We start from the raw sequence: 25,060 nt of genomic DNA, 5'->3' as shown, positions 1-25,060 counted from the left end.
CTTAGTGCAGCCGTACAGACACAAGTCACAGGGGTCGAATGAGTGGAAGTGTAAAAAAACACTCCTGTTGTCTATTAATCCATCCCTGAATGACTGAAGACGGACCAACGTGCACATATACTGATATGAATGAAAAACACAATCCCTCCCAACCATCCTGCTCATAAATCACTTTCTCATCCATCACTTTTCAACCATGTCCGAGCTTTTCAATGTCATCCTGTCATCATTTTCTAGCCCCAAACAAAAACCCTCTCTGCTCCCCCCTCCAATCCTGAGATGAATTTGTTACAACTAGTTTCTCTCAGAGAGCGATCTGTGTGTCAGGTTTTCTCCCAGCCCTGAATTTCAGCCAGTGGGATGACCATTAATTATGGCCTGCTAATGATCGTCTGCACCGTCCCCCATCCCGCACTCCCCCTCCTCATCCTGGGTCTCCATGGAAACCTGTAGCAGGGTAGCAAGGAGCCTGCTACTAGGAAGTGGATGAGGATAATGATTGGGGGCGGGCCTGACCCTGTGCCTCCTGTGCCACTTGACCAGACATGATGCATAATAATGGACAATCTTTGCTGCCTCACAATGGCCTTGATTTACTACCAGGTCCTCGGGGGGAACGTAAATAGAGAGACCTCACCAGGATGTAGGTTAATTTTTCCCAAATATTTCGGGCACTTTAGCCAATCACAGCTAAGTTGTGACATCGCAATTTGCATAGTGCGCTCAAAGATCTACAAACGGTCTGGCATTGTTCACAAGGATCGGTTAAACAGAATCCAACATACATCGTTGTCAATAACCCTAACCCTGTAGTTCAGTAGTGGGTGCACCATAGATCTTTGAGCGCACTATGCAACTTGCAACGTCACAACTCAGCTATGACTGGCTAAGCTACGTATCAGTTGGCTGAATGGTAAAAACAAATTTGCTCACAGAAGATCCCAATTTAAATCAAAAGCTTGAGCATCTCGGGGAACACTGATCTAGATGAACCAGAGGTTCTTGATTGGTGCACCGTCATCAAGGACACATATGTCAAGGTAAAGGCCCGCGTGCAAGATCTGGCCTGTGGCAAATTATTTATGGCCTGCCGGATGATTTTTAATTACTATTGGAACTAGCCCCCAGGCCACATTGGCCCGCTGGTGTTTTGCACGCACCAAAGCTACATTCCTCACAATGTAACGGTGGAAGAATTCACTGCAGCATTGCGAGCGGGCTTTGGGTTTCGATGTTTATCGGCAGGGCAGCACGGTGGTGCAGTGGGTAGCACTGTCGCCGCGCAGAAAGGCAGTTCCAAGTACGCGTCCCGCTCCGTGTGGAATTTGCATGTTCTCTCCGTGTCTGCGTGGGTTCTCTCCAGGTTCTCCGGCTTCATCCCACCTCCAAAAGCCTGCGCTTCAGGTTAATTGACTGGCCCCAAATTGACCGTAGGAATGAGTGTGTGTGTGGTTGTCTGTGTTTCCCCCACCTCACGCCCTAAGCCAGCTGGGATAGGCTCCAGCTTCCCATGACCCGCTATAGCGGATGAAGTGGTCATGACAATGGATGGATGGATGTTTATCAGCAGTCAGAGCAGAGGTTGAGTTTAGCTCTCCCCTCCTCAAAACTGGCTAAAAAGAAGGTGAACGCTGAGAGCAGGGGGCTTCAAGCCAGGTGGGAGTCAGAATTTATGTTCAAAGAGGTAAAAGGTAAACCTGTGTGTCTTCTGCTAAATTTTGCACATTTCATCCCCAACACAATGCTCCAGCTGAAAGATGAAAGATGAGACACCATCAAATATCAGGGTCAGCCTCAGACAAGTGAGCATCACACAGCAGTAACGTATTTTCAGTTTTACATTCAGTTAAATTTTTACATTTTGTTCCTTCAAGACATGATGTCTCTTTGAAGGAAGTACTGTTTTGTCTGTGTGCCATAGAGTTTTTTATTTTATTTTATTTGTTAATTTTTATCTCAGTTGAATGGAGTCAGGGAAAATTACAAATAAGCCATGAGAAAGGATAGGATTTGATTTTTTTTTATTTTATTATTTGAAAGCAGTGATTGGTAAGATCTTAGAGCAGCATAATATTTTTTAAAAATTATTTTTTTGCACAATAATAAATTATTATTGTGTATGCACAATATTATTATTGTTCATGCAATAATGCGTGCACAATAATGTATTTTCAGTTTATAATGCAAGCATTTTCATTTATGTTGATATTAAGGAACATATTTTGTTTTGAAGGACATTTACTTTATTGCTGTTTGCCTGTTGAGAAGGTTTCCCCTTGAAGTTACTGACAGAGCCATAACAAAATATTGCTTTTTTTATTTAATCACTAAATAATATAGACTGTGTTAGCTCTTGGTTTAATAGGCTATGTTCATTTCAATGTGTTTTAATAAACATTGAACGAGTCCAGCCCTCAGCTTTGTTTGTTTTTTTAGACCTCCGTGTATTTCACTTTGACACCTCTGATGAAGGACATTTTAATCCATCAAAAGTTCACTCATTTCAGGTGAATAATCCAGATCAGGCCAAGAGGACACTGTAGCAGCTTCCTGTTCCACATTCTTGCTGTTTCCCCTTTGTCGAAAGGGGAAACAAAAATCCCAGTCTCTCTGGGATTAGATATTGATGCAACAGGATATTGAAAGAGAACCTGTTGGGTGCCTGCATACTACGTCAAAATGAAATGGAACAGTTTCCAGTGTGAGCTTTTTTTTCTTGACTTCACCCACAGCCTGAGGAGGGATTTCTCTTCTTATCTCATCACTTAATACAAACACAAATGATTGTGCTCAGCTGCCTCCCAAAAGGAAATGATAAGCCTGACCCGAATCTCATGACATTGTCGGGAGCATATGGCAGACAACAAATTCAATATGAATGGAAATGAAGCTTAAATTGGAATGTACAATGGATGGTGGTGGGGGGTGGGAGAGAAGGGGGGCAATTTTCCACATGATTATGAGATATGCTTAATTTGTGAGATGACTAAACAGTTGTGAGGGCGTGGCCTGCTCCTGTAAAGGGAGGGTCTGCTGCTGAGAGCTCAGCAAAGCTACTTGATGCACGGTGAATAAAATCCCCTGTTTCTATGTGCTGTGTATTCGACACAAGGTCAAACATCTCCAGCGCACCTCGGGGGCCGGCTGCACCGAGATGATATTGCAGCTTTATTTACATTCTCATATCACAGTGTTTGTCTGGGAGTAGATTCCACAAAAGCGTCCTCCTTGCTTTAAGTGAAACAGTTTCTAAATGGAAATAAAAATGGTATTCTAGCACTGAGACTATAACTCTGTGCAAGACGCATCATTCCCTCCATTCCATTTAAACACCTTCTCAATGTCAGACAGACTCTAAACAGTAGTGCTACAGCCTTTTCCTCTTATTAATGACCGTTGTAAGGTGGAAATAGGATGACAGGAAGACAGATTACCTTGGGTGGAAAGGGGAGGACGCTCCCGTGCGGAAAAGGAAAACAAATTCCAATGGGCAATGAGCCCACGTAAAGACTCAACTCCATAACAACACATCACATCCTCTGCATGGTGTTGGTAAAGTAATCTCAGCCAGTTCTTCGATACCAATTGAGCCACTGTTTGATCGCAGCTCAATACAGTGAGGTCAGATCATGTGATCAGCACAGTGAGATGTCTGATCGAGCCAAAAATGTCATCACTTCAGCAGAAACATATTTCTCAATAGTATTATGACCACGTGTGGCTTTAAACTACCCTAACAACATCACAAACACAATAGAGACCAATTCCAGTTTGAGTAGATAAAGATAATCCAACAGAGGAGGACAGGAAACTTGATTTGTCCTCTGTGAGTGTTGTAAACCTGGTCTTAATCTGTCAACAGGGAGTCCCACCACCATCCACCCCCACTATTTATTGATTTTTCTTATTGGTTTGACCATGACAATCCATGACCGGGCCAAGCTCCTGATGTTATGAGCCTAACGCGTTCTGCAGTGTCTTTGAAAGAAAATATATTGCAAGCCACAGAAAAACACAACATGACGGAGTAGCACCGTCACTGCAGCCACCTAACATGAGGATTCGACTGTCGGCGCGGCCGCGTCACAAACCTGCGGTCGAAAGCGAACAATGATTCATCCATCAGGCACTGGATGGAGCTCAACGCATAAAATAAAGAAAACGCCTACAGCAGCTCACCGATCTATTAGTGGGCCAAGACCAAACACTATTAGGATGGAAAGGATTTATGTTCCTCAGATAACAGATGTGCTTTCACTTTTTACTCCACAATGAGGCAGCGCCAATCTGCAGACAACAGAAATAATGGAGGAACATAGCAACTGAGATCCACCACACAGCTCACAGCTAGGTCAGGTATAGGTTAGGTCCTACCAGCTTGTGAATGCATTTCCTGTATCGTGGTGAAAGGATTACTGCAGCATTAGTAACTTTAAAAGGGCAAATGTGCTTCTTTCATGATATTATCCATGATCATCCCATACATGTGATTAACAGTCACATGTACGTGCACTCCTGAACTACAACGTGGCATGTAATGCATTAAATCCACTCCTTCCACACTCACATTTTCTATTACAGCACACTGGAAGCACTGGTGTGACCAATTTACTCAGTTCCTCGTCCTTTTTTGACAACATGGTGACCTTGAATATAAAAGAATAGTTTCATTAGTTCCCTTTCCAGAAGGTAAACACTTCATTTACTTTTCACATTACAAAATGGCAATAGTTAAATAACTCAGTTAGATCAGCTAGTAATCATAACTCTTGCATGAAAAACATTAAAATTGAAAACCAAGGTAGAAAATTTAAATAGTTTGGTAGCATCATGTTGTTAAAAGCCTTCCACTGAAGCCCAACTGATGATTTTCATCCAGGCAGCTTCACTGATACAAGAATCCAGCTGATAACATAAAGGGAGTTGTGCTCAAATGTCGGCTGGTTCCAAGCCATTCTGCAGAATTCACCGTGTCGTGTCAAATATCTCCGGAACGCTTCGCGACAGACATGCAGTATGTTTCCATGCTGAAAGCTGCTGGTGTTGTATTATCGTTAGTTTGGTTGTTAGCTGTCCAAAGGAAGTCCCATGGAGCATCTGGATAAGTCTGCTGACCAATAAGAGCCTGTGTGGAAGTTGATTTGGCAAAATGTTATCTTATTTAAATAACACAAGTGAATTCAAGTGAATTCTTCGCTACACCTGAAGTAAACGGTGCAGGTTAATACCTTAGGTAATTGATACATGGTAACACCCGAAGGGTCCAGGGTAACACCTGAGGTAAACGGTACAGGTTAACACCTTAGCTAAATGATACAGGGTAACACCTGAAGTAAAGGGCACAAGTCCAACTGCTCTGGCATGCCTCACTTGTTAAAACGAAGATGCTGGATATTTGCACTGCATTCAGAGATAATTTTCTCCAGTGTAAACCGCTGCTCACATGCTGAAGTGCCAATTAAAACAGGTAATAACATGAATAAAAGCAAGATTTTTGCTCTGTGGTGCATTCAGAGGCTTGTCAGAAATGGTTCACATGTTTTCCAGTTTACTCCATTTCACTCCAAATTTTTGAGGTGAATTTATTTGCCTCACTTGTCACTGACTACTGCTTTATGTCAAAAGCCAACGCCTATATCCAAACCCAAATAATAAACCAACAGCACAATGGGAACCCAAACACACTCCGCCAGCCACAGTTCCCCTCAGACAGGTGGATCTGTCTGTCTGCTGATGGCAGCCGGTGCTGAAGGCTGTGTGGCCAGCGCCGCGATGATGTATGCACACCTGCCATGGCTCCTAGCAAGGAGGCTCACAGCTGAAAGTGTGGGGGGAGGGACGGGGAAGGAAAGGGGAGGACAGGCTGGTGGCAGTGAAAAGGGGGGGAAAGGGAAAGAGGGGAGATGCTTTGAGGGGCAACTCTGGGGGGATGGGGCAAAACAGCAAAAGAGCCAGAGTGCTGTATCTATTATTTATGGTAGTTTGGTGTACAGAGAAAGAGATCTAATGTGGTTGCCAAGGTTGTAATGCGTGTGTAATCGACAAAGACAGATTCTCTCACTGTGCCTCTTAAGCCTTTCCCGTTCGGCGTCCTCCTCTGCATACCATGTCTTTCTTCCCCGGACGAGCTGGGGTCCTCCCACTGCTCCTCAAAACAACAAAACGCATTGGCCAGAGATTATCCTCGTCCAACAGGTCACACACAAGAGCCTCGCACAATCAAGTTACTGCTCATTAGCTGATGAAGGGATTAGTGGGACACAGTAAACCCAATAAAAACGAAACAGGAGCTTCCAGATTAGGTTTCTAATGATGCACTGATTTCAATGAGCGAATATGTTTCCGGTTTATTTAATAGAGACTGAAACACATCTATTTGTCAAAGATTTAATTTGAGCATTTTAATTTTAATCTGGTTCTCTCTCACACACACAGTCACACCTAAAGAGAGATACCCAGTCACCTGTGGGTGCAATAGAAATGATTATTTCCAAATATATTCACACTGAATGTGTTCTTCCAGAAATAGGATGATAATGAGCAAAAGTGTCAAAAACATCCAATAAATTTGTCAGGGTTTATTTCACAACGCGGCTGCCATGCTGGCAAAGTCTCTCTGTACATGTACGTCCTTTTCCATTGTTTCCACTCGTCCTCTTAACAAGCCTGTTGTGGGGTTTGATTCTTTGGTGTGAGGTCAACACTTTGGCCTCACCTGATGTCGGGAACAATGGGGTACCAGGAAAAGAAAATGGTCTTTAATAAAGGACGGAATGTTCCTCGGGGTAAGAGAGAACCTATTCACCCACTTCTTTGTAATGCCACATGGAAATAAATTAGAGGCTAACGCTACTTAAACCTAATGTGTGTGGTTGCAGGCAGGTGAAAAGAAGCCCTCTGGTCCAAATCAGCTGGGAAGGGCCTCATGACAACACCACCATGACCAATTTAATACAATTACTCACATGGAGGTGTTGGGGGGGTTGACAGGGAATGATGAAGCCGACATCAAACGCAGAGCTGATAAATGGAATACAGGGAGTGGCTGACCAGAGGTGGAGTCAGAGGGGGAGAGCGATGGAGGGAGGGGGGTGAAGCCGTTATTGATTGTACCGCCTGTGTTCTCATTGTGAGGAGTTTGCCAAGGGGAGGGAGGAGGATTTGTGACGAATGGAGGGCAGGGTTCGCCCCACGGGCAGCGGTTAAGGACTTGTGCCCCCTGAGACTTCCCTAGCAAGCCTCCCCAATGGGCCTCCCCATTGGTCACACTGAATATTTGATTGGCACACACAACCAGTTATCACTCCTCAAACTGTATCCAACCCATCCCCCTTCAAATAAACACAACAAAGCATTCTGGGCTGATTGAAATTCAAACACCAACATTGACGCCACAGGCAGACACCATGAGGGGGGGGGCGGTGGCAGTTGTGGCTCGCTAGGGTACTATAAAAAACAGATGCTAAATCACTTAACGACTCTTAAATTAGTTGCTTGCAAATCTGCTGGGAAATGCGTAACCCAACAGTGTGAGGAGGACAGGAGAATGGGCAGTGTGGCATGGGGGTTCTATATCGATTCAGGCTAACGGACTCCAACAAAGGAAAGATGGCCTCAGTGGAGCACCTTTCTCCACGCACCACCATGCAAATAAAAGATGCAAAACTACATCAAAAGTAGAGGAGCGAACACATGGCGGCTGAAAGTCACACAAACCGACAATGCTCCGATCTGAAGGACCGTCCATTGATTCCGCAGCAGCCAAAATCAATTCATCGAAACAAGGACACAAGAGGCCGACGACTGACAATGTTGTGTGTACATGTGTGTCTTGTTTGGCTAAGGGAGGCTTTGCTGGAGGATTCATCACAACCTCTGATCTCATTTCCTTTTCATATGCTACTAAATCCCAGGTAAGGCAGGCATTTGGGATAATACAGGGAGAGAGGCAGGGCCACTCAGATTGGACTGCTGGAATTAATCTGGGAAAATCCTCAAACCCAACCTACTTAGTTGACGCTTAATCTGAAGTAAACCAAATATCAATTACACTAAGCACAAAATGTAGGTCAGATAACCACAGGTCTATCGCCCAACAATGAAATAAGATTTTAACACACACAGACATCAATGATTGTCTAACGAGTAGAAGGACTGGGGGTAACCATAACCCAAATCCCAACTACACAACCAATCTCCTGTGAATGCAGGTCAGCTCAAATGCGCTTAAGGCCCGTTCTGAAGGACAACACATCTTACCCCTGGAGGGCGTCTCAGGTGACGACTTCAGCGACACTCCCATCATTCTGCGACTCACACTTGCATTCCACACAGATTGGCATGTTGCACGAGATAGTGAGTTGTAAACAGGTGACATATTTGTTCCCCCGTGTGCTATTTTCCGCCATCACATGTCTGCTTAACAGTGCTGCATGTTGCATGTTAACAAATACAAGTCTGCATTTAGCAACCCTCGAACTGTGAGCTCCAATTTCACCAAACTAGGTCATTTATGACAGACACAGCCCAAAAATTAACATTATGCAATGAAGCGCTACCTTATTAGTGCCTTCTGGACCACACCCACTGTTTGCTGCTACCTTTGAGTTATTTCTAACTAACCAAGAGAAAAGTCTGCTTTATCACCCAACCTAGTTTGGTCAATTAGGAACACAATGAGCATCCTGCATGAGTACAGTTCATTTCCTGCCTTTATTGTTACAAGCGCTGGGCTCATTCAAACGTGGATGAAATGAAGGGAAGCCCAGACACTATTTACTCAGCAGGGAGAGACACGAGTCCCTTGCTTCCTAATGGCTTCCTGCATTTCACACAATTGTTTCCCCTCAGGAAATCTTATCGATGCAGACTGCTGCCACACTGCCCAGTAAATTCATAACACATGGAAGCTGAGTTTTGATCACGTTTCTGTGAATGGGAGAGCATAACATTTTAAAATATATATTTTTAAGATGTTATCTGATCTATGTCAGCTAAGTTTTCAGAGACAGTTGTGTGGTTATAACAATGACTGAGGTTCTACTGGGTGGAGGTGATGTGGTACCAGAAGCTTCTTTAATTTAATAAGGCATTTCAGATATCCTGGCCTTCTCATGCATGTGAATAGAAAGGATAAACTTACAAATACATCTCAGTATGAAGCAAACCACTTCAACACCGCTGCCAGCAACAATCTCCAATAATAAACATGTACCTGAGAAGAACTCTGATCAAGCAAATCAACATCATTGCTTCTGAACTTTTTGAAAATGCAACTTTTTTGTTGCGTTTACGCCTTCCGTCCACACAACAACGCAGATATCCAGAAAATGCTGGCCTAGGTGGATTTATTTAAAAACGCTGGATCTGCGTTGTCGTGTGGACGGTGTATCCGCAACTTTTTAAAAACGCTGACGTCGTGCCTGCGACGAAAACCGCTGTGACGTCATATTTATGGGCCCGTGTGTACAAACATGATGGATGTTCGAACCTTGTTGATGCAGCATTCTTGCACGCATTTTGTGACAACAAAACACGAAGGATTCCTATTGGATATAATTTGACTCAATACTGCCACCACATGGTTTTGCATGCTTATAGCAGTCTTCGAAAACGCACTGATGCATTTATGTGTGGACGGATATTTTTTTGAAAACGCTGTCGTGTGGACGCGAATCATTTTCGATGCGTTTTCAAAAAAATCCGTCATTGTGTGGACGGGGCCTACGGCCATGTCCACATGTAGCCGGATTTTTTCGAAAACGCAATTTCTATCACCCCCACATAGACAAAAATTTGTGTCCACACGACAAGTTTATTGAAAAAATCTCCGTACATACGTATCCACATAAGTGCGTTGATCAACACGTGTATAAGCAGAACAACTCCGAGAACGACAGGGGAGAGGACTGGGACGTGTGGAAATCCACGCCGTTCCTCCTGGAGGACGACCTCCATCACAGATTTCTCCCACCAGCAGACAGCGCATCCCAGTCCGACCCAGAACTGGCGTCGGCATCTTTGGTGAGGAATGTGAATGAATGAATGAAAAAATAAATAAATATATAATTTTCATGACTCATAAAGAAAGAAACAGACAAACAAATATCCACCTGTCAAGCATGTTTATCAATGCGTCTTCGACGTGGAGCTGTCAGAAAATAGACGGTTTTAACTCCGTCCATTCTGTGTGTACATGTATACACGGGTCACACACACTGACATCACAGCTGTTTTCGTCACAGGGAGACGCCCCCAGATAAAAAAAGTTGTGGATACAGCGTCCACACGACAACCCGTACACGGTGTTTTCAAAAAAACTTTGGCCAGCGTTTTCAAGCGTTTTCAAAAAGTTGCGTTTTCATCCCGGATATCTGTGGCACTGTATGGACGGGGCCTCAGAATCTCTGCGCAGCAAATTCCTGTAGCTTTTGAAGGAGAGCAGGCTTATAACCTCTACCGTGACTTATCTCCATATATAAAGTGTTATTGATCTTGGACAGGATATAAGTAAGCTTTGCAAAATGTGAGCACCTATATTAGATGGCTCCAACAGGACGCACGATAATAATGGGACAAAACTCCACTGTGAATCACTCTAAATCAAAAGTTGATATAGTTTCATTTCAAATCTTCTGTGTGTTTCTGACGTTACATATGAGAGTGGGTTAACACAGTAAAGCTTCTGCAGCATGCATCAGCCACAGGTATGTGTGGGACTGGCAGAAACAGCTCATAAAACCAGCTCAGAGCCTGTGTCTAGCATTCAAGGAATGTTCTCTGTGCACTTCCCTGTCAGCGTTGAGCCAGGAGGGGCTATCCGCACCACCTCTTTGAAGTCTAGGCAGGAGAAGGGCAAAACGAGAAAAAGTGCAGTAATAGTTCGCTGGAGCCAAGAGGCTAGCCATAGCCAGGTAAGCCAATTTTTTTCACATTAGAAATTAATTAAGGATGTAGCCAGAGTAGAGGCCCAGCAGCACAGCTAGGCAAACCCATGCATCGCCCTGCAGGGAGCACTTGAACCCCTGACCCCCCCACCACGGTCATTTGGGGCCAAAAGGGGTGCGTGACATGGCCTGGCCCAGAGACACTGCCCTGCCAGGCTGGGAATGCAGTGTCACCGTGGGGGGATTGGGCGAGAGACAAAGAAGGGGAAGAGGGGCTCCAGCGCTTCAGGCCTCAATGGGCCGCAGAGCTTCATTATTAAGTCCCCTGTCAGTCTGCAACAAAAAGCCCCCCATGGACTCGCAGGAGCTAATAAAACCACCAACCTTTATAACTACAGAACACTTCTGACATCTTCTTTTGAGAAGGAATAAAAGTGTGCAACTTGGTCCCAGGCTTAATTAAAGTATTCACATCTTTCAGCTGAACGAACTGTTGCGTCCTGCTGAACAAGAACCAGAGAGTAGAGCCTGAACCGGCCTGAATAAAGACGCTTTCACGCCGAATTAATTAAATGATGCTGGGCGAATTTTCAATTTTAAGTTGCTTCATTTCACTACATCACACGGCATGCAGCACAGATCCACAATGTGTGTCAGTAAATTGTAGTGTGTGTGTGTGTGTGTGTGTGTGTGTGTGTGTGTGTGTGTGTATGTGTGTGTATGAGTGTGTGTGTGTGTGTGTATGAGTGTGTGTGCCCTTTGAATGATTTTGTCGAGCAGGTGCCCTGAAAGCTTGAATGATACACTTATGCACTCAAGACTAATTTGGACCACTCCAGGTAAATAACACATGAAAGCAAAAAAACCCAAACATTTTGCTCAACTCTTTTCTCCCAAACCAGTCATTCTAAGGATGGTTGAGAAGAGGACATAAGAGAATTGAAGCTTTTACTAATCAAAGAATTAAAAACAAAACACACATTTACTGGCTAATTCCTCCTTAGGTTTGAGGACATCCTGCTTTTCTCAACTTCATGTTTGTTTTGTCATGTTGGGAACAAAAATGAAGCAGATGCAAGACGGCACTGTGAGATTTAGGATTAAATAATCAATCAACCAATGGAAAACAACAAATAATTACGGATATAACTGTTTCTCTAGTGTCAGTTTGGTTACATGAAGAGCATTCAAATCTGTCCTGGAAATAAAGGATAATTAGTGTGTGCCCAAACATGTCATCCAGCTCGTCCCAGCATGATTGAAAGGAGATGAATGAACCGACACGTTTATCTGCAGTCATTAATGTTCGTCTCCTTGTGCTCTTGATGGGACACCTCATTAAGAAGCTGTTGGTAGCAGCTGGCTGGCTATCCCATCCCATTACTGCTGCGCCACGCCAAAACCTCTGCCACCAGCCCGCCCAGCCCCCCCCCCCGACTCAAACACGTCCCCCGTGTCTCGTATGACATCTGTGTCTCGGGGTCCTGTGATGGAATGCTGCTCGCCTGCTACGCCTCCGCAGGTGCTCCCTGCTGGCTGCCATCCATTTTTTGCAGCCGTGGGGGCGATCGTGATGAGAAGACGTCATAGGCTGAGCTGCAGGGTGGGAGGAGCCAAGGGTCAATACACAATGGTGAAGAAATCGGTGGGGGAACCGATGCAGCTGCTTTCCATTGTTGCCCGACGTGTAGCTGTCAAGGTGAGAGAATATCCTCACCTCCAGGAGCTCAAGGCCCTGCTCCCACCTACTGGTTCACCTCGCCAAGATCCTCCTCCTCCTCCTCCTCCTCCTCTATGTCAGACAGAGGAAGGTCATGTCTGTATTTAGACAGGGCTCAGGAGACCGTCGCCCCAGATGCTGCTTTCAGGTTGCATGTGGCTTCATCCAACGGCGACTGCAAACCAACTGTAGACGGCGGTGCGATTAGGCGTGGCTCCAAAGTAAGTGAATAAAATCATTGTAATCGCTGTAGTCATCCCAAGAATGTCATTAACTACACAATTTTTCTAAACAGCCCTGAGTCAACAATGTCACAATTGTGCAATATTCATCAGTATTGTGCAAGCCTGCCAGTTATCTAACCGTCCACAATCTTCAGTTTCAAATCAGAGGGAAACCTTGTCTTTATCACACTCCATAAAATCTCTGACAAAGATTATCATCTCCCAAAAAGGTCAAGGACCACAATCTGAATCACTGTTTTTATTACTACAATCACAGTTGCTTGGTTGTAGTCCAAAGAATTAAGAACACTTCCAGACAAGTCAGATTCACATCTTTCCAGTGTAGAACTCATAAAGAATGAAAACCTTTTCACAAGCATTTTAATGTAAAAGAAGCCACATCATCACTAACAGTTTATTCACAATGGCTGCACTGTGTTTCAAATGTAAAGGCATAATCAGCTATTTCTATGTGCAAGCTCATGCTTATTCCACTGGAGACTTTATATAAGCACGCCATCATCTTTTTTTTCCAAGGGACGCAAATGTTCAACTGAGGGCCGAGACGGCAGAATCAAAAGAGACAGGCAATTCCATTACATCACGGCAGTGAATTAAAAAGTCTTTAAGCAGAACTTTCATCATTCATCTAGATCTTTTGACCTCCGTTAGATTTAGATGTGTTTGGAGTTGAGGAGAAACTGGCTGCAATGACACAGCGAGGAGTCTCTGCAGTCGGCGGAGCCCGATGGTCAAAGGGAGCTCCTGACGGCACAAAGGAGTCTCTATCTGATGCTCAACTTTTCAAAGAATCGTTTCACCAGCAGAAACATTCATTAATACCAGGAAACTTTTTCCAAGGGGTCACCATAGCAGCAGGTCAAATCAGAACAGAACCTGGGAACCAGACTTAAGAGAAAATCTGAGATACCAGCTGAACTATTCAACAAGCACTGATCTCAGCTCCAAATCTTAAGTTGTTTAAACTTCATGTTCAACAATCCAGAAAACTGCTGCGCTTTGCAAGCCATGGAAAAGTACTGTAAGGGGAAAAAAAGGACAAATGACACCATCATCTATTCTTACCGAGTCCTAAATTGGTTTCTCTTATTTCCACTACAGAACTCTGACAGATCAGTGTGTGGATTGTAATAAAAACCAAGAAAACTGAAGAGAAAATAAAAACCACAGGCAGAATCACTACAGCTCTAATCCTGAAAGTTGCAGTGGCACATTATCTATTGAAAAGATGTCTTAATTAGAAATCTTGGTTGGATCATTGATAATTAATTGTGTTACTGTGGATGGCACCTAAAAGTGTGAGAAAGAACAGACTTCACGGCAACCCTTCCTAATGTTTTTATTATGTTCAACTTAAGAATCCCAAGATCTTTGACAAACCACACATGAGTGGCAGCTTCTCCTAATCCAATAATCTTTTCCAAAGCAGTAATTTTGTTCTCAACTGACTCCAGGCTTTCACAGTAAATATATCGGCTGCAGTAATTTCAGCAGTTCAGTCATCAAGCCATTTCCCCCAAATATTCTTAAAATGCATGCTCACTACATAATCACAAAATGATTCTGAGGTTGCCGACTGCCACACAAAATACACTGGCAGCTAAAAGGTTTTAGCTTCACCTCGTCCTCTGAGTGAATGGAGATAAATTATTCTTTTCAGCCCGAAATTAAGTTCAAGTCACGAAACTCTCTGAGCTTGATAAAACAGCTGTTCAACCCCAGATGGGTGGCATTCACCTAAACAAACACCCACCCAAACACTCACACATCCCACCAGGTCTAGAGCTGCCAACAGACACAGGCCAAGCACAGGATGATGGCGTCCGGCTGGACTGAGCTGCGTTCACAATCGTCTCTCTGTGACGAACTGCGCCAACACCCATCCAGCACATGAAAAGTTCCTTTGAGCGAATGAAGGCTGAGAGGCTCTACGTGTTCTTGAGTGATTGATAAGTTATGAGTGCCTGTGTGTGTGTGTGTGTGTGTGTGTGTGTGTGTGTGTGTGTGTGTGTGTGTGTGTGTGTGTGTGTGTGTGTGTGTGTGTGTGTGTGTGTGTGTGTGTGTGTGTGTGTGTGTGTGTGTGTGTGTGTGTGTGTGTGTCATGTACTGTCATGTACAGGTACACATAGTACCGACAGAAGATGAAATCTGAGGGTACCTACAAGAAAAGTTCATTTAGTGAACAGTACTGAACTGAAAACCAAATCCTGGAGCAAACAGGACCCATTGGGAGACGATAGTTTGGGAAAACACGAGTCAAACCGGACCGTTTACAGGAGACAATGTAGCCGAACAACAATCATTACAATGAGGAAGCTGCAAAGACTATTAGCCTGCGTTCTGTTTGCAGCAAAAGCTACTTAACAAGTGCATTACACTGATCTTCACCATTAGGAAGGCTTTCAGGTTAATTCATCACATGCTGGACGTCCTCCAAAAAGACGGCACGGAATAAATTCATGTCTGAGAGCTGCAGGATGTTGGAACTCCAGCAGGTACAGCGTAAGTCAATGACGGTTGTTAATCAACCTCTCATAATTAACGACAATGGCTGCTGCCAGGAAGTAAACTCACTGTCTTACTGTTGAATTATATATAAATAGTTTATATTTAAAGCTTTTAAAGCTAACTGATTAGGAAAGGAGTCAAATGATAAAGAAACGTGAAACAACTACAAACATTTTAATCTGTTAGTTGTGAAGTTTACACTCATTGAAAAAGGCTTGAGCTGTTTATCTGTCTTATTAAGAGTTTATAATTTCTGTTCAATTCATTTTAAATTAATTGATGCTTGTCCATCCTTTTCCTTCCTTCTCTAAAGCATTGCTATTTTGTCAAATTTTTCATCCTTCAGGTCTCTGTAACCGTTTAGAGGAACCACTGTCAGATGATGCCTCCATAGAAAATATTTCAAAGGACCCTGTTTTTCACACTAACAAGAGAGAATGATGTAGAACTTTTTCTGGTTAGCTACAACTTCAATTTTTACTGGTAGGTCTTGTAGATTTAAAGAAATATCTTGGGGAAAACAAAAACCCAATCAAACTGCTCATACCCTGATTTTGAAAGGAAAATAATTCAACCATTGGTCTTATCCTAATCGGAGATGCGTCCTCAGGGCTGCAAAATCAGTTCAGGGTCTAATGGAGTCTTGCACTCATTAGTCCAGGCTCTTCTGACAAGCTCGACTTGCATGCACCATAATCCTGTACAGCTGCCACGACTGAGATCAGGCACCAAGACGGGAGCTCGCAGAACCAAAATAGCTGAAGTTTGAGGAAAATTTCCAGTGGCAAACCTCATCATTGAGGCCTCACTGGACCATTGTTTCAAGGGTTTTCTCTGGAGGACAGGGGAACACACTGCTTTGCTTACAGTACGCTGCTTAAGCCCATGCGTCAAAGCACTTGCTCCATTTGCTGCTGGCATGCTGTAGCTAAAAAAGACCAGAACGGAAACATGGTATCATGGCTAATGTAGCTTTCCTGTACACAGTGAAAGACTGAACAATGCCACACTGTCCTGATGAACATGACCTACTGTAACTGCGGTCCGGCACAGCATAAATATTACAGCATGAGTCATGCCGCAAGAAGGACGTTCACACAGCCTTTGTTTATAGGTCTTCTTGGTTTGCTCCTCTGGTTTGTGCAAAGACTGAGCCACTGTAATATTGTACCTACCCATAATCAAAAAGTAAAATAGTCTAAGACATACTACAGTTGTTTTTAAGTAAACGGTTGAATTAAAACTCAGTGTTTTCATGCTTTGCTTGTATTGGTGCTGGCTCCATAGAAATTGCTCTCCCACAGGTTATTAAGCCTGAGCATCATTCAATCACAGCAGAACAAGGAAGCCTAGGGAGCAAAACGGCACCTCAACAAATTAGAAGTTTAGCATTTTGTTCTATTAGAAGTTTCTAGTGTTGTAATTTCAAAACATGAGCCACAAGAACGGTAAAAATAGGCAAGACGTGTACGTTTCCAGACACATCTCTGAATAAGAGTAAGAATATTGTTGAGGTTTGTTCCCTTAGGTTACTATTAAGTCTCAGAGGAGTCATCATACAAGGAAGTACGGACAGCTTTACGGCCTCTTGACACTACAACTTTCCCAGAAAGCTGCTTTCAGCTTTTGTTTGACATGAAGGGCGAACAGACAAAAAAGAAGACATGAAGCAGCCGGATCGCAAAGGTGCAGCCATCAGCATGGTTTTAGTCACAGCAGGAACACCTTCAGGTAAGCTGCCTTCTGAAAACTAACCAGTCATAACATCAAATAGGCTGGCCTTCAAAGCACAGTGAACACTGATGGTCCAGGACAACATCTATACCTGCTGTACACCACATTAAAGAAAAGGGTTTCCCTGTCCAGGGAGCAGGGACTCCCCAAGGGCGTTTATTGGTGGAAGACTTTGTCTTCTAGCAGCACAACAATATGTCCAGATGGAATTAGTGGAGCACAAAAAGCTGCTACGAATGTGAAGACAAAAGTTATAATATTAAACTAAATATAGCCAAGAAAATGAAAATATCTACAATGAATTGTAGATATTTTGGACCGCTCCAAGACACTGAAGCAGAGTATCTCCAGGTAGCATCCACGGCTAAGCACTATGTTCTGTCTTCGGTTGCGTATGCTGTAGCTGCAAAAACTGTTTTGCTAGTTTAGTTAGCTATGGACAGCTAACTAACTGTAGCCTTGGACCAAGAATCACCATGGGGCACCAGCTATGCCAGAGTCACCAGGTCAGGACCTGAAGAACATTTTGTCTTTTATCCGTCATCACAAACTTTATAGACACTCGCAAATAAAAATGATGTACAGAATCAAATTCCTCTTTCCTCACATTCAATTGATCGTGTTAGCTATCGGTTGTAATATTTTAAGATAAAATTCCTATCACGTCGTTGAGAAACTACAGTGACTGAGTGTGGGAGGAGCTTAACACGGACCCTGAGCGGGTATTTCACGGCCCTACATGTGGAGCCGGTATACAGGCTGCAGGGAGAGACAAGAAAAGCTTACTTGAGTAATGTTTCTCTGCACCACAGCACCAGAAGCAGCTCTAATGGAGGCAATTTCATTTAGTGGGAGGACAGCAAAAGCCATGGACTTGTCTCTGATCCGCTCTTGGTTACAAACCATGAACATTTGGGGGTTATTTTCCACTAAAACAATCACACCTTCAGAAGCAGTAGAAACTGACAAGTGTCAGTCTAGTATCTGGATTACACACAGCACTCACACACGGGGTTAAAATCTTTTTAAGATCATATTTACCAGTAATCAATAGGAAAGAGGAAGCATTCCTGTTTCAAATTTATACAGTTTGGAGAGAGAATCCATGTGGCTTCACTCTGGTGCAGCATTGATTACATAGGCGAACAGAAAACTCTTCGGAGTAGTATTAGCAGGAAAGAGGAGTGAGTGTTCACACTGTAACGTGTGAGCAAAATGACAAACCTGAGAGTGTTGTTTGTTGATATAAGAGCCAATCATCCTATCGGTTCGCCGCTGAATTCTACTGAACGCTAAAGCGGTTGATTCGGTGACCCCAACCACCAAAGAGACGCAACAGAGTATTGATCTGTCATTCTGCCTGCCAATTACGTGTGATAAACTGCTCTGATGGTTAGGTCAAATTACTCCCTTAATTGTTGTCATTTCACACCCTGGAGGAGCAGAATTATCTGTAGAAAAGCAAGCAGGAAAATAGAAATTAATATTTCCAACTGTCCAATCTGTGACTACTGACCTCCCACACGAGAATACTGAGCAGCAAGTAGCTCAGCCTCCACTGAGATCAGTAGCATGTCCTAATGAGGTGGCTTCATTAGTGGAACACATGAATCAAAAACTAGGCCCAATGTGCAATTATCCATATCTGGGTGAAGAGGGGTCATTAGGACTTTATGAGCAATTGGAGGCCATAAATAAATGATCAGTAAACAGCATAATTCCACACTGCAGAGACAGCAGGTTACTCTGCTTGACACCAGCTCTCATCTCGCCACAAGACCATTTGGACATGTGGAAAAGACTCGAGCTGGAGGTTGAAATCCATTTGTAAATGCCTTAAAAAAAAAAAAAACCCAAGCAGTCAAATAAAGAGGGTTTTTGTTTTTTTACATCTTTTCCCCAAAATCTGGGCTGTAGGACCACCAGGGGTTTCCACAACAACACATAAGGTGGGATATTACGGTATGTTCTTAGCAGCAGAGTCCTCAGAGAAACCTCTAAATGCACCAAAGAAAACAGCAGTTGTTTATAAAGCCTGAGCAACCTGAGGTGGTCTGTGAGGATAAACCCACCCTGAGTGGTCCCAACAACAGGATTGCCAAATGTTTACGCATTTCAACAAGTTATTTGCATTGTCTGGAGGGAGGCTATCAGCACACAATCCCCTCCCAGGGGGATTAGAGATAAGATAGAGCCTAAATGGATTTTACACTCCTCTAACAGGGACAAAAGCCAAACTGTTGAGGTATTTTCTGACTTGTAACGTGTAATAAGTGTAGAGGAGGAAGTGGAAAATGAGGCAGCAGTTTGGCTCGACTTCAGACGAGTTACAATATGTGTCCCCAAACCAACGGGGACAGACTGACAGTCTTCAACTCGGGGCCAACTTTGATACGGATAAGTTCTGGCCACAGCCAGGACCTCAGAGAAATGTGTTTTGAATAAACAGATATTTTCAGAGAAGGGGACCCCACAATTAGTAACTTGAGACTCCGTCTGCATGTGGGTCCCAGTCCAATTCTCTGGAATCAATCAAAGCTCCCAAAGGAACTCCCTGGTCCCCTTAATCTCCTGGTTTTATTACTTTCCAGACTGTCGGCCTGCTTCACCCCACCCCCATCTCTCTCTTTTGTAGTGATCTCCAGCGAAGCCGAGGAGGGGCTTTTTTTCTCTCTCTCCCTCTCCATCTCCCCTTCCACCACTGCAGAGAGGGTCTTTCATCAGGTTCCACACGCTGAGAGCTGAGCTCGTCACTCCAGGGCCCGTCTTCTTTGCAAATTCATCCTTTTTAAAATACAGTAACTGCATGGACTTTTTTTGTCACGCAAAACTAGTTTTCACATCACGAGTATGATGTGTGTGTGTGGGGGGGAGAGACTGGGCTGCCCAAGTTTCAGTAAAATTCACAGTTATTCCAGAGCAGATGCTGCTGCAGCCGTAGATGACATCTGATTGGTTTAAAAACGATGAACATAGTTGTGTCATGATGGGGTTTGTGAGAAGACCTGGAGCCATGCGCACTGGTGGGTGCTAGAAAGAATCCCTCCTGTAGTCTCACATTCATTTCACACACTCCTGACACGGAGTGCCGCCAACATTATTGTGTTGCTGATACACACACAGACATCAGTGGAATCTCTGCCATCAGCTGGAATCAGAGGGACTGGATGAAGTGCGCCCTCACCTCAAAACAATTAGCAGGGTTCTGTTTTTTTCCATCAGCTCAGCGCGTATTGACACCGAGGTAATGAGATGTCTGCAGGACGGATGATGCAAGCTGGACACCTGACTGGAGACACTAACGGGTCTTTGCATGGTGTTTTAATTACGATCACAGGCACAGACCTCCACCAACACGTGTTATTTGGCACAAATGCACACAATCCGAACGCATGCATGTGAAACAACTAAAGTATAATGTGAAGGAGAGAGGAAACCTGCCTCAGCAGAGACAAAAGGAGGGCTGGTCCGGGAGGAAGCGATGCGCCGGTTATAAAATAAGTACCATACTTCTATTAAAGTTATCTGAATGCAGAGGCATGGAATCCAGACATGGAACAATTAGCCTTCTAGCCCCACGTCCCGTTTTCTGTTTGGAGCTAGTTCTCTCAACACTCTTTTTTTTCCAACTCGTAAGTTTATCCAATCGATGCGTAAAGGAGCTCGCAGCATTTACCTTTGTCGACATGCTTTGCCGCGGCGGTCTCCGTGGTGAGAAAGGTGAGACAGAGGAGAGAGAGGAGCGACAGAGCTCCCCGCTCGGCCATCACTTTTCACAAATAAATCTTTGCAGTTTTCAGGAACCCTGGAGAAGGTTTTTTTTTTGTTTTTGTTTTTCTAAAAAAAATAATAAATCCTTTAAAAAAAAACCAAATAAAAAAAAAACCCAGCCACCTCCTGGGGAAAAAAGATGAGCAAAAAAAAAAAAAGTTCAAAGTCCTAAAATGTACAGAAACATCCGGAGCCAGGTACTTTTATAACCGACCGGGCGGAACATGTAGCTGAAGAAAGAGCCGCAGGTTATACAGACTGTTTCTCAACTTGGTCGAGGCAGAGGTGGAGAAAAAAAACCCACTGAAATCAATCCATTACTACGGAGCCGCAGCGCAAGGACCAAAAGATTATCCAGGCGACTGGGAACCAATGCGCAGATTTTACTTCTCCAGTATCTGTCGGTAAGATTTAAAAAAAAAAACTCGATCGGAGTAAAGGTAAGGTCCGACCAGAAGGAGAAATCTCCGCCACGGCCAGCTCGCTGCTCTCAGACGGGGCGTAAAAGAGCAGCGCGCAGAAGGGCTGGATCTCCACCGGCTCCCCGGAAAACAGGGTGTGGAGTCCCACGGAAGTTTGGATCCTGGCTGTCTGTGCGCTCAGGCTACAACTAAAATATGGTTTGGGATTCCATTCCAAAGGCGACAGGCCGGCAGTCCGACACAGGCGCGCTCCATGACGCGCAGTGTACACAGCGCGTAATGTTAATAGATGATCAATACAAACTGAACGACCAAAACACATGGAATATATATCAGTACAATATCATATATCTAAACAAGTGACTTACAGTGTTTTCATATTAATAATTACTCAAATACAATCTGATTTTATTACTAATTTCACCTCTTTTGCTTGTTTTTTGTTTTTCGTACATTTGTAAATGATATTTGGTAGTTTGGATGTCTACATCTCCAAGAAAACTTTTAAGTTTGTGAAACCTTTGCAGTGGTGACTAGCTCATGTCAGTCAGGGGTGCACCATCCTGAGAGGTCAATCAGATAAGAATCCGGAGGCTCTCCAAAAGATTTGTTTTGAAGGAGGACCTCGTAATGTCGCTTATAGTGGCAGAGTTTGCTGTGACAACCGTAAAACTTCTTAAAGTTTCTATGAAGACACGACACAGCACTCCCAGACTGTGGCCCTGTCTTGGCACAAGATGGCCTGGACGCCTGACTGAAAAACATATATTAACCATGTCAACGCTGCACACATACAGCGCCTGTCTGACAGCCGATTGGCTTCTTTTCCTCAGGCGGTCACAAAGTTACAACACCACCACTAAGTCCAGAACAAACTACAACCAAGGCAGTCAGAGACTGCAACATCCCGCGACTTACCCTGACCTACTTTCAGGGTAGGTCAGGGTACCCTGGAAGTAGTACCTGACTAGTGCATAGACTACTGCATATGGAGAAGGCCAGTGTGGGTAAAACCATAAGTCAAACCTAGTGCATAGATAGATCAAAGCACTAGCTTTGATCTATGGTCTTATTCACACTGGTCGTCTCCCTAGTCTTTCTATCCCATTTGGTTCCTGAGTGTACAAAAGTTGACATTTCACCTTGATTTACTTTTCTCAAGGTTAAGGTCATAATCTCTCTTTCATCCCCTTTGCCGCCCGAGTAATCTGCTTTTAGTTTCATCTTTCTATCTGCAACGGTTGCGAAGATATTTGGTGGACAAATGAACGAACGAACAAACGGACACACGAACACTGACAGTTACAATAAATCACCGCTTTGAAGTGTGATGTAACTAGAAGCAAGGCAGTCAGAGATCTGCAACATCCCACGACACCCCAGAATTCAAAATTTTACCCTGACCTACTTGCATAGGTCAAAGATCAAAGGTAGTGCTCTGACCTACTGTCATTGATCAAAGCACTGGCCTTACTCACGCTGGCCTTCTACCTTGTCTTTCTATCTTATCCGGTTGCTGAGTGTACAAAAGTAGAAATTTGACCATAATCAGGTTTTCTCAAGGTCAAGGTCATCATCTCATTTTCTATCTGCAATGGTTGCGAAGATATTTGGTGGACTAACGGACAGACGGACGGACAAATGGACAAACGGACAAACACAATCACAATACATCACTGCTTTGAAGCAGGATGTAATTACTCTACAATAATCTCCACAAAGCCCGAGGTTGATGACTGTGGATCATCTTTGGAAAACCTTGAAAGTACTTTTTCTACTGAAGCCAAAAATGAAACATCAACAAACATGGCCAATTCATTTTAACGCTATTATGTCAATATCACAAGGTAATCAGTCTGTTATCTCATGATGCTCCAATTCTCATGATAATTTATTTTATTATCTCCAGAAAACAATAAACCTATTTCTTGACATGACAAGATAATTTATTGTAATATTCATCAGAGAGGACAGCAGCGTGTCCTCACATTCTGCTCTGAGGGGCTGGTTTGGGCTTCTTAACGTGACATAAAGCATTAATGTCAGATAAGCTTCAGATATTTGCTGTAAGAATGTTTTCTTATGTGCCGTAGTGATTCTGTCATCTGTGAGTTGACAGTAATATGTTTATGAAAACAAACTGACAAGCTAATGCAAATGCGGCTTTAATTTTTTTTTTTTTCAAGGTTGCCTGGAAACAAGTCATTTTTCGTCTTACCTTCCAACTCACTGATCGAATCTGTCTTATCTCTGGAATAAATGCAAGATAAATTAGATGTGGATGATGCAAGATAAGAAAAGCTACAAAACTAAATTTACTTCACCCCTAAAATTCTTTATTGCTTACATCTTGTTGACAACGTGTCACAAATATTTTATGAAAATTAGAATTTAAATAGGCTTAGTCTCATTGCATTTGAGCGAGGATGATGGGCTGAAAAGCAATAAAACAGATGCATGGATGCAGTTCTTTATGTTCTTACAGACTCAATGGTCGTGAAGTAGCTCTCATTTAGATGTGAACAAGCTTCCATGCCCAGCAATCCTAACAATGTTACAGAAAACAAAGAAAAATACAGAGGTCAACATCTGTAACCGGATTCCGACAGATGATGTGACATGAGGGAGTAAAATGTGAAGTTAAGATTTAGCTCTTTAAATTTAAAACAAATGTGCTTAAAGTAACCCCAGGTTGGTGAGTATTGTCATGAAGAAACTGAGAAGAGGAAATAAATCTGTGTTTTTGTGGACAGGGAATTGTGAGCGTGTCAGAACAAGGTGAAGATCTTGTGACATTCTCATCACTCTTTCCTTAGGCTCCCTGTTTTGTATAAAAGTGTGGGATTGTTTAAAGCAAAGAAAACAACTTCTTTATCCCCAATTAGCTTGTGACGATGCTTTAGGGAGAAGGGAATACTGTGTCCCTTTACAGATACATTATTTCCCAATTATCAATTAGTCTCTCACACAGACTCACTGTAGCGCCCCCCACTGGTATGAGTCATCCATGACACATTCATAACCAGACATCCAATAGGCACCACGACGTCTGTACAAGCAGTACTTCTGTGGACACAACCAGTTTAATTTACTCACATCGCAGCAATGTCACCCTTTCAATTTATAATAGAATTCTGTTCTGTTTATTCATGATCAAAATATTTCAATTTCAAGTTTTGGTATCCTCGCTTTAATACTCTTGAGACTCGTTCTCTTTTCACTTGAATGTACGGTATTTTATTTCAAACTTCTTGTTTGAAATCAAACTTTCTTCTCCACTGAGTGTGTGGTCCTCAAGGCTCACCCAGTCATCCAAACATTTTCTTCTTTATATGTCTGTGACATTATTTATTAGTCCTTTTGGAATGTAATTAAATCCCTTTGGGATACTTCATTCTAATTGTTGTAAAATCTTTCAAGCACAACATGCAGAGACTCTTTCCACACAGTTCATACAAACAAATTAAACACTGCTGAGCTTCCTGGTCAGCAGACAGACAAATAAATACACCAACCAGACAGCACTCAGAGCACGTAAACATCTAGCGAGACAGTCGGCTCCACTATTGTGTCAATGCACCTAAAAGCAACAGCCCTTGACCGTAAAAAACCTCCCCTGAGCTTTAGAATCACATTGGTATTTTTAGTTTGATAATTATTCAAGAAAATAAATATTTGTTTCCCGGTGGTTTTCTATCAAAGCACCCTCTAAAGATTCCCCTAATCTAACACCAAACTGAATCAGATCAATCACAATCAGATCATAGTTTACGT

At 43.3% G+C, this 25,060-nt stretch overlaps 1 protein-coding gene across 9 annotated transcripts in view; it reads right to left on the bottom strand.

The window, feature by feature from the left end:
- neo1a (neogenin 1a) overlaps nt 1-21,346 on the bottom strand; it is a 156,051-nt gene extending 134,705 nt beyond the window's left edge. For all 9 annotated transcript variants that reach the window (XM_068310132.1, XM_068310175.1, XM_068310140.1 and 6 more), the window contains exon 1: nt 20,770-21,346. In XM_068310132.1, the coding sequence (XP_068166233.1) occupies nt 20,770-20,860 (91 nt within the window). In that variant the 5' untranslated portion in view covers nt 20,861-21,346. The remainder of the gene's footprint in view (nt 1-20,769) is intronic.
- Nucleotides 21,347-25,060: the final 3,714 nt, after the last annotated feature.

The sequence above is a fragment of the Antennarius striatus genome, chromosome 1 (assembly GCF_040054535.1).
Source record: "Antennarius striatus isolate MH-2024 chromosome 1, ASM4005453v1, whole genome shotgun sequence".
Lineage (NCBI taxonomy): Eukaryota > Metazoa > Chordata > Actinopteri > Lophiiformes > Antennariidae > Antennarius > Antennarius striatus.
Note: the sequence above shows the minus strand (reverse complement) of the source record. Positions and strands in the feature narration are given on the sequence as shown.